This window comes from Lemur catta, chromosome 4 (assembly GCF_020740605.2).
Source record: "Lemur catta isolate mLemCat1 chromosome 4, mLemCat1.pri, whole genome shotgun sequence".
Lineage (NCBI taxonomy): Eukaryota > Metazoa > Chordata > Mammalia > Primates > Lemuridae > Lemur > Lemur catta.
The window spans coordinates 68,167,627-68,181,350 of NC_059131.1; the positions used below are offsets into that span (position 1 = coordinate 68,167,627).

Below are 13,724 nucleotides of genomic sequence, written 5' to 3' on the forward strand. Positions count from 1 at the left end.
GCCTCATCTAAGCTCAGCCAAATAGGTCCTATATCCAAATACAGCCACCTTGGGGTCAGGGCTTCAACATATGTATTGGGGACACAACTCAGCTCCTGGCAGAGGGGCACTAGGGACACAGCCAGGACAGCAGGGAGCAGCAAGGTCAGGCTTCCACTCTCAGAGCACAGGGCACAGGTTTCCCCACATCTCAGCCCATGGCACCCCCTCGCTGGTGTTGTAGGTCACAAGGGAGGTCCCCTAGAAGTCTTAGGTGCCCCTCATTGACTATGGGACAATCGCTCTTCCATTCCCAGTAGTTCTAAGGGCAGGTCTCTTTTGTTTACTGTGGGGTTGCCATCTACTGGCAGTTTGTGATGTAGCAGCTTAGAAGATTGTTGATTTTGTCCCCCAGTGAGTCTTCCTGTGAATATTTTCCCCATACTCATGAAGGGGATCCTGTTACATCCATCACTAGGCTGAGTTTTGTAGGGAACACAAAGGATTCCTTTAATCAATAAGTTGTCTGCCTAGTTAAGGACAAAAGACTAGCAGGTCACCGGGAATTCAGGAAGATTTTGATCACAAAACAATCTGGGTCTGCATTCTGCAAGTGACATAAGATGCCAAAATTGTGGTTTTGGAAAAGAGAGGGTGGGCTAGGGGGGACCCTGCAGGGCGCACTGGCAGCAGGTGGGTGGGAATCAGTGGATGCCTTGTCTATATCTGTCAGCCCAGCCTCATTCCTCCAAACCCTGAGCCCCTTCCAGAGCCACTCTGAGAACCACAGCAGCTACGGCAGCCCAGAAAGCATAGGGGGGCCACCCCACTTTCTGGACTAAGAGATTGTGAGGTTTGTGCTCTGACCTATAATAGTGTAAGTGACCATGTGTAATTATTTAGACAACCGCTAAGTAATTTTCTAAGATGATGAAGATGCCTACATCTTTGCTGTCCAGTGGTGTAAGTCTTAGCCATATGAAGCTATTGAGCATTTGACATGTAGCTAGTGTAACTGGGAAACTAGCTTTTTAATATAAATTAATTCTAATTTACATTAATTCAAATATGTGCTGTTAGCATTTGCCACCGGAGACAGCACAGTTTTCAACAATAATAATCACAACATCATCAGGACAACCAAGCTATTACATGTTAATCACAGAATCTGTCCAATGGCCAGTGTGCCAAGCTGAAGGATGAAGTGTGGCCAAGGCATGGAGCACCATGAGTGGGTTGCTGGAAACTTCCTTGGTCTCTGCTGTTTCCACGGAGGTGAAGAAGACCCTCTCTCTTGCAGACAGTGAGAGGGAAGCTGGAGACTGGGACCTACAATGTTGCCACTAGGTTCTAGATGCAGAAGCAAAACACAGATATTCTCTAGTATTGATGATCTTCCACACAATGATATTGCCACTGAAGTCATGCCAAATGGGACAGTGAAGCTGTGCTTGCTGAATAACATCTGAATGTGTCTCACGGAACCTGTGCACCCCAGCACATGGCCTTGCAACATTCCCCTTTCTCAGCTGCAGCCAAAGCACCAGGACCCAGAGGGCCAGAGCCTCAGGTCCGGCATCTATGCCTGAGTCAGCCTCAGGTTGATCCCACCTGACACAGTGACTCTGACAAGGGGCCAGGTGTCAGGGAGGAGCTTTGGGGATCAGGAGGCAGGAGCAAGGCGAGCAGACCTGGGCTTGCAGCTGCTGAGCAGAGACACTTCTGTGCCATGGGTGTGACCTAGGCCAAGATGCTTATTGAAATATATCGTGATAAATTTAGCTTTTAAGGGAATAAAGTCATGTAAGGCATCTGATTATTATAGGACTCCTTGGCATTTGTATTAGTAGATAGGACCTTTTGTTTTTCAATAAACACTTCATGGTTTATCTGAAATCTCCCAGTCCTTGCACTTTCCATGATTTCTCCCTTGGTCTTTGCAGTTTGCCTTCAGCCATATGGTCATATGGTTGTCACTGTTCAGAGCACATCTCGAATATAACACACAGAACTTCCCTGGTCACCATAGATAAATAGTCTCACATTTCCACACTGTATCCCATTAAATTATTTCTATGTATTATTTATCAATTCCAGGAATTATTCTACTCACTTTCATCAATGTAGTTGTTGTTTCCTGCAGGGCTCCCTCCCCTGGCACCACTGGAACAGCAGTACGTGGGATCAAGGGTCATCTTATTCACTCACGTGCAATAATCCCTCACATCATGCCTTCAATGTGTTCCCAAAATCTGTAATACTAAGTGGAAAGCCACAAAAGCAAAAATATATGTTTTCTTTTTTACTGGAAAAAATATGTAGCGCATTCCATTGAAATCAAGATAGTTAACTCTTTTCACTATTGAAGAAGATCAACTGGTCAATGCAAAACAAGTTTGCAGGAGTAGTCAGTAAGTATCATTTTGAAGTTTGCATGTAAGATGTATAATAATGAAGATTCATTGTACTCAGCACTTGAGGAAGAGAGGTCCTCGCCGTGGGTGGGGCTGGATGGGGAGGGTGGGGAGTCAGTCCTGGAAGGCAGGGGAGGGTCTGATGACTGACCTCAGGGAGGTGGCCCATTTCAGGACCAGATGTGTCGAATTACAATTTCCTTCTCCTTAAGCTTCAATACTGGAAGGAACTCCTGATGGTGAAGGTTTGGGCAAATTCATAGAATAAATAGAATAAAAGTTGAAAACAATGTGTTTCGAAAACACATGTAAACACCACACATGCATATAAACTAAAATAGCTTACAAAATTTTATCTCTTCCTTCTGATTTCTTGACATTTGGGTTTAAGCAATCATGGCCCACAAATCAAGTTCTTTCACCTAATGTTGTCCAACTTGAAACTGCCCTTTGGAGAAAATCAGTGAGCATGTCTGTCTGAAACCATAATGGAGACACATCAGTTCTTATAATGGCTTTTTTCACTTTGTTTGGAATAAAATATGTGTGGCACAGAAAAAAAAATGTTTGAAAACTGATGTAACTTTCTGTGACCAAATATAATAAAAGTTATGAATGAAAATGTCATGAACTTTGACATAAGTTTGCATTCCCAATGCTTAGATGGGAAACCAAAAGTTACTGTTGAATAAATGAATAACTGCACAGAAAACATGAGCAAATGACATGACTTGCTCTTGGCGCTAAGAAGTGATTACAGTAGGACACTGGTCCTGCCATCAAGAGTGATGAGAGTAAAAGGAAATTATTTTCAAACCACAGTTTGGATTTTGTAGGTGGATGAAAGAGGAGATAGACAATGCTTCTGATGCACAGTAAAGAACATTCATTCTGAGGGCGCTGGGTGATCCTTCTCATTTCGTATGACGATTCAGTTAATGAGTAAAACGTCCATTTAATCTTTTCTCCTTACTTGAGCTCCCGTAGCTACTTTCTCTCACTCACGAGTGCCTTGGTGCACTCAACTTTTGATGAAACGACTGTTATTGAGAGATTGAGGATTCTTGATTTCAACTACCTTTGTTACGCCTAGAGCGCTGCTCTGCTCCCAAGACAGGCAACAAAAGATTGTGATTCCTCCCCTCCTTCTGGCTAAACAATCTTCTCAGAGAGTCTCTTATTCTCAAGGGTAAACTAGATGTGTCTAGTCTGGTTGCCTATGAACCACTTTTTATTTATTAAAAATTAAATATCCAACACCTCCTGAATTTTCAGATAAATAATTCCACTGGCAAGAGTGAAACATAATGTCAATCTAAATTGTCATATTTCCAGGCATCAAAGGGGTCCTTTGGCAGTGGGCTCAATTTTTCGCTCCTTCACACCCACAACAACTAAAATATGAATCCATGGGCGCTACTGTTGCTTCATTTCTAAACCATTCCCTGCGGTTCCATAATTATCCCCCTGTAATACTCTTTAGTTACAATCAAGCAACTATAGTTCCAAAGAATAAATCCAAAATGTTTACTTATACAATGGTAAAACTTGTAAAGGACAGTTTATGTAAGTGTGTAGACAGAAAAGAAGAGGTCATCTTTAACAACTGTTGACACAGTTTGAAAAATGACTGTGGAAGAGATAAAACTTAGCCATGAGGCAGTGACTCTTAGGTTTCAGCTCTGCTGCGGGTGGGCCAGATGTCATGGTATTGGTCAGAGCATTGCCCCAAATGCACCTGCAAAGATCAGAAGAAGTATGCGGTATTTGGCACTTTCTCTGTTCAGCCCGGCAGAGCTAGTTTTTGTTCTGGGTTGCAGCACAGTGGGAGGATAAGCATTGCTCTGCTGACAGTAATAAGTTGCAGCATCTTCAGCTTTCAGGCTACTGATGGTGAGGGTGAAATCTGTCCCAGATCCACTGCCACTGAACCCCGAGGACACGGACTGGGAGGCATGCTTTACGAGGAGCTTTGGAGCCTGACCTGGTTTCTGCTGGTACCAGTGTAAGTAGCTGCCAATGCCCTGACTGGCCCGGCAGGTGAGGGTGGCTTTCTCCCCTGGAGTCCCAGACAGGAAGGCTGGAGACTGGGTCAGCACTATCTGACCCCTGGAGGCTGAAACCACACAAAAACCATTAGCAGAACAGAACTAACTGTATATCAAAATCACCACTAACTTAGTTAGACAAGAGGAAAGAATATAAATTACTTTAATATATATATATATTTAAAAGGCAAGCAAATTGCATTCTGTGTGGTGCAGGAGTCCATGAAGAAAATTAGAGATTCAAAGAATAACTTTTAGCTTTGTGTAAATATTCTCACCTGGAACCCAGAAGAGCAGAAGGCCTAGGAGCTGGAATGGGGACACCATCTTGCTGGGTTTGACTTGTCAGTTTTGCTCATGCCGCATCCCAAAGCAAGAGCTTCTTATACAATTCTGAGAGGCAGGACCACTTTAGATGTAAGAGGACAGATTTATGCAAATTGTGAGGATTTCATATTGATTCAAATATTCAGAATTTATATTTAGAAGACGAGAGCTCTCCCCTTCACCACCTGTGAGTGTATGAAGTGTCCCTCTGCTGGCCATCTGCAGATGAGCAATGCTGAGGTTCTGGCAGAGCTTGCTCCAGGCTAGACCAGATCCAAGGCTCAGCAGCAGAGCAGAGCAGAGTGAAGACACAGCCTATGGCAGCCCTCTGGTAGGGTTTGCCACCATCTGAAATGAGCAGCAGCTCGCAACCTCTGTCTTAGCCCAGGGCTAGCTTAACTCTCCTGCTCTCTGTCAAAATGTCAGCTGAAGAAACTTGGATCATGTGGACGTTCCACAAAGCATCACCCCGTTCAACACTATACTGATGACATCATGTTAATTAGGTGTGATGAGCTGGAAATTGTAAGGATGGTGGATATTTTGTAAAAACATGTGCTCCAGAAGGTGGGATACAACCCTATAAATTTCAAGGGCTGTCACATTGATGAAGATGCCAGGGGCCCAGATGACTGAATACATGCTAGATCATCTCTTTCAAGGTAAGGACAAATAACTGCACCTTGTACTCCTACCCCTGAGAATAAAGCCTAGGATTGGGTAGGCCTCTCTAGAGTGTCAAGACAACACTTTCCACACTTGGATATACTATACTATTCCATTTATCAGCTAATTGGGAACACTGCCTTGAGGGGGCTCAGAGCAGGAGAAGCCTCCACAGCAGGTTTGGGTTTTTAATACAAGTGGCTCTGTCACTCGCACCGTATGAAGCTGCACATTACCTGGTGCTAGATACATCCCTATTAGATTAGGACACTGTGTGGACTCTCTTGAAAGGCCCCAAAAGGAGTGATATCATAGACCTCTAGGGTTCTAGAGCAATACAATGCCTTCCCCAGAAAGCAAACTGACAAACTATTCCTTGTTCAAAATACAGCTCCCAGAATCTCACAGGGTCCTGGCAGACTTGCCCATGAGGCTTTAAGTAACTGTGTGATCACATATGATAAAGGGCTGATGATTAGAATCTATATAGAACTTAGGAAAATCAGCAAGAAAAAATCAAACAACCCTATTAGAAAGTGGGCAAAGGACATGAACAGAAACTTTTCAAAAGAAGATAGACTAATGGCCAAGAAACATATGAAAAAATTCTCAACATCTCTCATCATCAGGGAAATGCAAATCAAAACCATAGTGAGATATCACTTATACCCAGTGAGAATGGCCTTTATCAAAAAGTCCCAAAACAACAAATGTTGGTGTGGATGCAGAGAGATAGGAACACTCGTACACTACTGGTGGGACTGCAAACCAGTGCAAGCTCTGTGGAAAGCAATATGGAGACACCTTTAAAAGCTACAAGTAGAACTACCATTTGATCCAGGAATCCCACTACTGGGCATCTAGCCAAAAGAACAAAAGACATTCTATAAAAAAGACATCTGCACTCGAATATTTATAGCAGCACAATTCACAATTGCAAAGATGTGAAAACAACCCTAGTGCCCATCAATACATGAGTGGATTAATAAAATGTGGTCTATGTGCATGATGAAGTTCTACTCACCCACAAAAAACAATGGTGATCTAGCACCTTTTGTATTATCCTGGATAGAGCTGGAGTCCATTCCAGTAAGTGAAGTATCACAAGAACGGAAGAACAAACACCACATGTACTCACCATTAAATTGGTATTAACTGATCAACACTTAAGTGCACATATAGTAATAACATACATAGGGTGTTGGGCAGATGGGAGGGGGGAGGAGGGGATGGTATATACACACCTAATGGGTGTGGTGCCCATCGTCTAGGGGATGGACATACTTGAGGCTCTGACTCCGGTGGAGCAAAGGCAAAATACATAACCTAAACATTTGTACCCCTATAATATGCTGAAATAAAATTTAAAAAAGTAAAAAAACATGTTTATAATACATTAGAAAACTATGGAAGAAATGAAGACCAAATAATCTAAAGTTCCAGAGAAGAAACAGGCCTTTGTATATGATTCTGATTTCTCCTGGCATTTTGTTCCTTACGGACATTTTCCAAATTTGAGATTGGCGAGATTCTGACTTGGCCATGGCAAGGGGACTCTACTGGGGAAGAGAAGCCACCTGACTTCAGCAGGTGCATAGAGTTGCCCTTATAGACAAGACACAGCTTGAGCCTTAAGCCTCAAGCAGGATTTTCCTTGGGACGTTTGATGAGGTCTGGGATGGGAAAGGTGACTGAACGGATGAGCCAAGAAGATCAATGAAACCTCCCACATTCTCATGGGTTTCCCTTTCATAATGCTGCACTGACTGTCCTCTAGCTTTGTCTGAGACATGATTCTTGGCACCCCACATTGTGGCTCCTGCTGACCTTCCAGCCCCAGCTCAGCCTTCTGATCAACAATCCCTTCCTGCTAACTACCTGGTCTCTTCTGAATGACCATTTTCCCAACAGGCAACCAAATGAGACCACTCATTCCCAAGCATATAATGAGGATAGATATGACCATCAGAAATCTACCTACACCTCCTCTACTGGGTTCACTAGGAATGTGTGATATGACCTAAGGATCATTTGGAAAGGAGCTTCACTGACCCTTGCATCCCTACAGTGCTAGAGCCCTGCCCCATGTGCCATTTCCCTATGAGCTTGCAGTAGCATCAGGGCAGAGGATTGACCTCCAGGCAGGGGTTCCTTCAACTCTGTGACTCTTCCCAGAGAATACATCTGAGCTTGTATCTGGACTCGTATCTCAACCCCAACCTCACCAGCATCAGCATTCCAACATATGAGCCACAGAGCTGACCTCTACCATGTGCTTCACGTTCTGATTTACTTCCTCTGCCCAAAGTCTCAATATTCTTCTTTTTCAGAGGGAAATAATTGGCTTACACAGTGATATGGTTTGGATATTTGGCCCCTTCAAATCCCATGTTGAAATTTGATCTTCAGTGTTTGAGGTGGGGCCTGGTTGGAGGTGTTTGGGTCATCAGGGCAGATCCGTCTTGATAGGCTTGGTGCCCTCCATGGGATGAGTGACTTCTCACTTGTTAGTTCACATGAGAGCTGGTGGTTTAAAACAGGCTGGCACCACCTCCTCCCTCCCTTGCTCTCTCTTTCACCACAAGAGGTGCTGGCTGCCCCTTCCCCTTCTACCTGGTTTGGAAGCTGCCAGCAGCCCTCCCCAGGAGTACAGGCTGGTGCCACACTCCTTATACAGTCAGCAGATCCATAAGCCAAATAAATCTCTTTTATGTTTAAATTACCCAGCGTCAGGTATTCCCTTTATGGCAACACAAAGTGGACGAACACACACGGCACCCGTATTTATAAAAATTCAGTTTAATATGGCATACTATGCTCTCTAATTCATCCAGTGCTTTTGGTTGTATTTTAAAATGCAGCACTGGCATTCAGAAAAACAACTTTTTTTTTTGTTTTGACTATGATTGTTCAAAGACTTTTGGTTCTAGTTTTAATTATTCAACTTAACAGATTTCATTTATTAACAGCAAAACCAAGAATGTGACATGATTTTCTTGGCTACTCCCCCTGAGAACAGTTATATAAAATCCTGTGCCTGCTCTGGTCCTGGAGAAGAATGTGTACTAAGAACAAGTGCAAGGCAAAAGTGGCCAAGGGGAGACAGACAGTATGTTAACATCACCAAACATTATCCTGCTGAATATAGACTTGTAACTGCTAAGCCAAAACAATACCAAAAAATGTGCCACTATCGAATTGTCATGAATTGGCCTTCATTGTGCAACTGCTATGCTGAGGAAATGTAACTGACAAATGCATGCAAAGGACAGAGGATTGAGCTTTAAGTCAGAGGATCCAGTCTGCTCTCCACTCCTCATGTCTGGTTGCTCAGAATGCACTTGGGCCCACTCCATTCTGCTGCAGGTTCTGCTGTTATGAGGCTGTCACACCTGATGGGGTCTTAAGTGTGGTCCCTGAGGTGTAGCCAAGGCACTCGTGGTCCAGCTGCAACCTAGTCTCCTGAGGTCTCCAACATCTTCCTCTTGCAGAGATTCAGAGAATATACTCTGTGTTCTCCCTAGTGAAGGAAAAATTAGGGCAGCTGGGACAATTCAACAAAGGTTTGTGTTCCAGGCTGTATCATTATGTTAGGAAATTACAGAGCATGCTGGCAGTAATAAACCCCAACAATTCAGCCTCCATGCTTCTGATTTTAAATATGAAATCTGTCCTGACTTTCTGCCACGGAACCATTCTAGGAACCCAGGAAACTGGGTGGAAAGCAAATAGATCAAGAGTCATAAACACCAGCCTGGCTTCTGCAGGTGTCAATTCAAATAGGTGTTTCCATCACTATGTCGGAGATCCTGGCTAGCGCTGCAGGAGACGGAGGCCGGCTCTTCAGGAGTGACGGGCAGGGAGAGTGGAGTCTGGGTCATCATAATATCCTCACTGGATCCTGAAATAATGAGAGAGAAGTACAAGGTTATGTACGGATCTTAAGAGCAATCTACATAATTTTTATTTTATTATTTATTTCAGGCTAAATCATTTTTCATATGTGTGATTTTGATTCATATCCCAGAAATCTCCCATTTCAAGAAGAACTGAGGTTTACAAACTACACAAAGGCTGCTAGAATTCTATACCATCCCCTTCTCTCTGTGTCAGAGTCTTCACCAAAGCACAGGTCCTTCCTCCTTCTGGAACTGTCCTCACTCTCTCAAATCTAAACTCACATGCCCCATCCTCAAGGACAAGACCTGCACTTCTAACACATGCACAGAACACACATGAGAGACAGTGGGGCCCCAGAGCTCTCCCCACCCCATTCTCCTTCCTCATTTCCCTCTGTCCTTCCCAGGGCCCCAGAGCATCAGCAGTCCCAGGAGCTGAGCAGGGAGCCTCATTTTAAGAAGTTGGACTGAGGAGTCCTGATCAGTCCAGGCAAGGTAAGCGCTGAGCTTTTATCTCAGACATACAGGGGACGGTCCTCCCTAGGGGACAATATGGAAATCCCCTGGGGCGGGGGGTGCAGCCATATAAAGAGTCAAGGTACAATATTCCTAATGTTAAAAAATGTATCTTGCTTTCCACTATGTTAACAAAGCATCATGGGGCCTGATACAGAGAAAGGAACATAATAAGCCAGCAGCCAAATCTAGTCACTGCACAGTATGCATAAATAGTAAGAGTCCGTAAGGGGTGAAAGAATAATCTCTATTAGGTCCAGAATTGAAAGAAAGGGAGAGTGAAAGTAGGAATGTCAGACAACATTATCATGTGAGACTCTTGTGAGTTTTAACTTACTCAAAAACCAAAACTCATGCAGTGCAGGCAGCTTTCTGTTCTCCTGAGGGTTGGTGAGAGGGATGGTGACTTGGCAAAGGCAGGAAGGACACTGAAGCTCATCAGTGGCAGCAGGTGTTATCACAACACACTAGTGTCCCCTCCCGGTGGCATCACTGAGCAACTGTGCAGCCATGAGGGCAGCAGGGAACTTCAGTGGCTGCTCCAGGGAGGATGAGGCAGCCACTCCCTGGAGGGGCTGTGGGGTGTGAGAGCCCTGAGTGGGGGGGAGGAAGAGGATCTGGGAAGCTGTCCTAGAGGTCCCTGTCTCCTCTAGGAGAGGAACCGGTGTCCACTGATGCCTGGCTGGGACTCGTCCTCTGGGCACTGTTGCTGCTCCTGCCATGCCGAGAGGTTGAGCCTCCTGGGGGGTTTGTGTGGGGCTGTCACACTGTGCAGGGTCCTGGTCAGTGTCCTTCTCACAGGAGTCTGTGCAGGGTCCCCAGGGTCCCCATGGGTGACTGCAAGAGTGAAATCAATAGAGTTTCATTGAGACATGTGTCTCTCTTGTGAATATAGTTTGTAGACTTTTTATTCTTTCCTTACAAACTCTTCTCTATAAACCATTTTTGCTTTGTTTTTTGGACTTCTTGCTTAAGAATACAATTACAATTACACTATCTCTGGTCTCCACCCTGGTGACTGTGGGAGTGAAATCAGTAGGTTTTGATTGGATGCGTCCCCACTTGTGAACGTGCATGTAGAAAAACACTCTGAAGACTTGTCATCCTCTGTATGTGTGAAAAACTCCTTGCTATAAACCATGTTGTCTGTTTTTAGTTGTTTTTTTTTTGTATTTCTACTGAACAAGTTTAATTACACTTACTGTGGAATCCATTTTTTTAAAATATAAAATCATTTCTGATGAGCAGGTGATTTAAGCATATTTGCCTTCTACCATATTCACATCATACTCCCATAGCTGCAGTCTGTTAGTAATGAGAAAATTCTTGCCTTTTGGGAAAGAAAAACTCACATTATTCTGTGTTATTTCTGTGGTATATGAGGTAAGTTCTATAAAATATGTCTTCTAGGATTCTTGTTGTTTCATTTTAAAACCCAACTTTTAAATGCCAAAAACTACCTTTGTCTATTCACAAGAGGCAATTGAAGCAAATAAAAGAGTTTTAGGATTAAACTCGTCAATCTTTCACCATGAATTTACAAAAGTCTATTTGGAGGCTTAAAAACCAAGGTTTTTACTAATTGTCCTCACCCAGCTGCTCCTGTGGGCAGCTTGTGTAGAATGCTGTCACCACCATCTCAATGGAGGTGAGTACTGAAAGGAGAAGAAGGAATTTGGGAAAGTTAGAAAATACCAATTTCTATATATTACCAAATATTATCTCTTAAAAAATACATAAAACTGCTAAACCTCAAGATGTATTCAACATGTAGTGCCACAAACCTGCGTTAATTGTCTGGCTATTTTGCTGATTGAATCTTATTGACAAATGTAGGCAAAGCAGGAGGGTGAGGATGAGATTTCACTTGGCTCTCCCTTCAGTCATGTCTGGTTACTCAGAAGGCTCTGGGACCATACTGATTTTCCTGCAACTTACGCCATGCCCAGGCTGTTGCAGCTAACAGGGCGATTACTGGATTTTGCCTGACATATAGACAAGGACTCATGTCATGGGGACCTCAGAAGCAAGTTGTTGCCCTGAGTTCTCCAACATCTTCCTCTTACACAGCCAGAGATTCTGCTGAGCTGTCACACCAGACAAACAACACAGTTGGGCAGCTGGGCCACCCCAAGCATGGAGGTTTGTGTTCGGGGCTCTACCACTGTGTAAGGAGAATGTGTAGCTTGCATGCAGTAATACACTCCAATATCCTCAGCCTCCACCCTGCTGATTTTCAGTGTGAAATCTGTCCCTGACCCACTGCCACTAAACCTGTCTGGAACCCCAGAGTCCCGGTTGGAAACCTGATAAATCAGGCGCCTTGGAGGTTGGCCTGGCTTCTGCAGTAACCAATGCAAATAGGTATTTCCATTGGTATTCAGGAGGCTCTGACTAGCCTTGCAGGAGATGGAGGCTGACTCTCCAGGGGTGACAGACAGGGTCAGTGGAGTCTGGGTCATCACAGTATCACCAATGCATCCTGAAATAACAAGAGAGAAGGGCAAGGTTATATACAAACATTAGAGGCATTTTCATAATTTGCTTTTGATAATTATTTTAGGCTCAATTTTTTGTGTGCTCTAGGTTTTGAACCATATTCCCAAAATGTATAGTTTTATAAAAGAATGGAGGTTTTCAAAGCCCAAAGGAGCCCATACAATTCCTTTATACTATTCTCTTTTTGATTCAAAGTCTTCACTAGAGCACAGACCCTTGCTCTTTCTGGAATTTTCCTCACTCTCTCAGGTGTAAATCTCACATGGCCCATCCTAGAGGACAAGACATGCACATCTAACACATGCACAGAGCACACATGGCAGGCATTGGGGTCCCACAGCGCACCCTGCCACGCCATTCTCCTTCCTCATATCCTTCTGTCCTTACCAGGGACCCAGAGCATCAGCAGCCCCAGGAGCTGAGCAGGGAGCCCCATTTGGAGAAGTTGAACTGAGGAGTCCTGGTCAGTCCAGGCAAGGTTAGGGCTGAGCTTTTATCTCAGACACACAAGGGAAGGTCCTCCCTAGGGGACAGTATGCAAATGCCCTGGTGGGTGCAGTGGAGTGGAAGTCAACAACAGGTTGGTACAGTTCTCTCTTCTGAGCCAAGTGACATATATGTCCCCTGTGTTTGGAGCAAAACTAATAGAGAAAAATTCTATGCTGTCTAAGTAGGAGAATGGATTTTAATGTTTCTTTTTTGTTCCTTTTCTATTTGTGAGGCCTTTGTTCCCTCTGAATGATTCAAGTTACTGTCTGCTGTCCTACACCGTGATTCTGAAGGATTCCCTTTTGAATTAATTCTAGGGCATGTCTGCTAGTCATGGCATCCCTTCTTTTGTCTTTCTGAAGGATAGTTTTGCTTAACGTAAAATTCCTTTTTGGCCTTTTTTTCCTGTAAGCACTTTGAAAAACTTGCAAATTAATATCAACTCTATACTATTAACTGATTTACAATTCATATTTGAATTTCCCTTAGGTTTAGACTAATATCTTTTTTTTATGTTTTAGGGTATAATTCCAGGATTCCATACTGCATTTAGTTTTCATGTTTCATTTATTTCCTCCAGTCTGTAACAGTTCTTTAGTTTTTGTTTGTTTTTCAATACTTTGAAACTTGCCTTCTACTGGCCAGTTGTTTTGATGAATGACCCTCTAATCAGATTTATTTGATGTTTTTCCTTGATGGGATTAAGATTTTTCATTTTTTTTTTTTTCGAGAATATTACAGAAGGGAAGTGTCATCTGTGCATCATCTCAGAAGTTATAGTATGTAATATCAACATGTCATTTCTGGTGATGATAAATGAATATGTCTAATGAAACCCTTTTTATAAGAAATCCTTAATCAGAGGTAAGCAAGGCAGTTTGAGCACT

The 13,724-nt window shown here is 43.5% G+C and overlaps 1 gene segment (V, D, J or C); it reads right to left on the reverse strand.

Moving 5' to 3' along the window:
• Positions 1-10,498: 10,498 nt before the first annotated feature.
• Positions 10,499-12,805, reverse strand: LOC123637451. The segment is given in 4 exon segments: positions 10,499-10,686; positions 11,442-11,504; positions 11,951-12,331; positions 12,736-12,805. Coding segments are annotated over 4 exon segments (681 nt in total).
• Between the last annotated feature and the right edge of the window lie 919 nt (positions 12,806-13,724).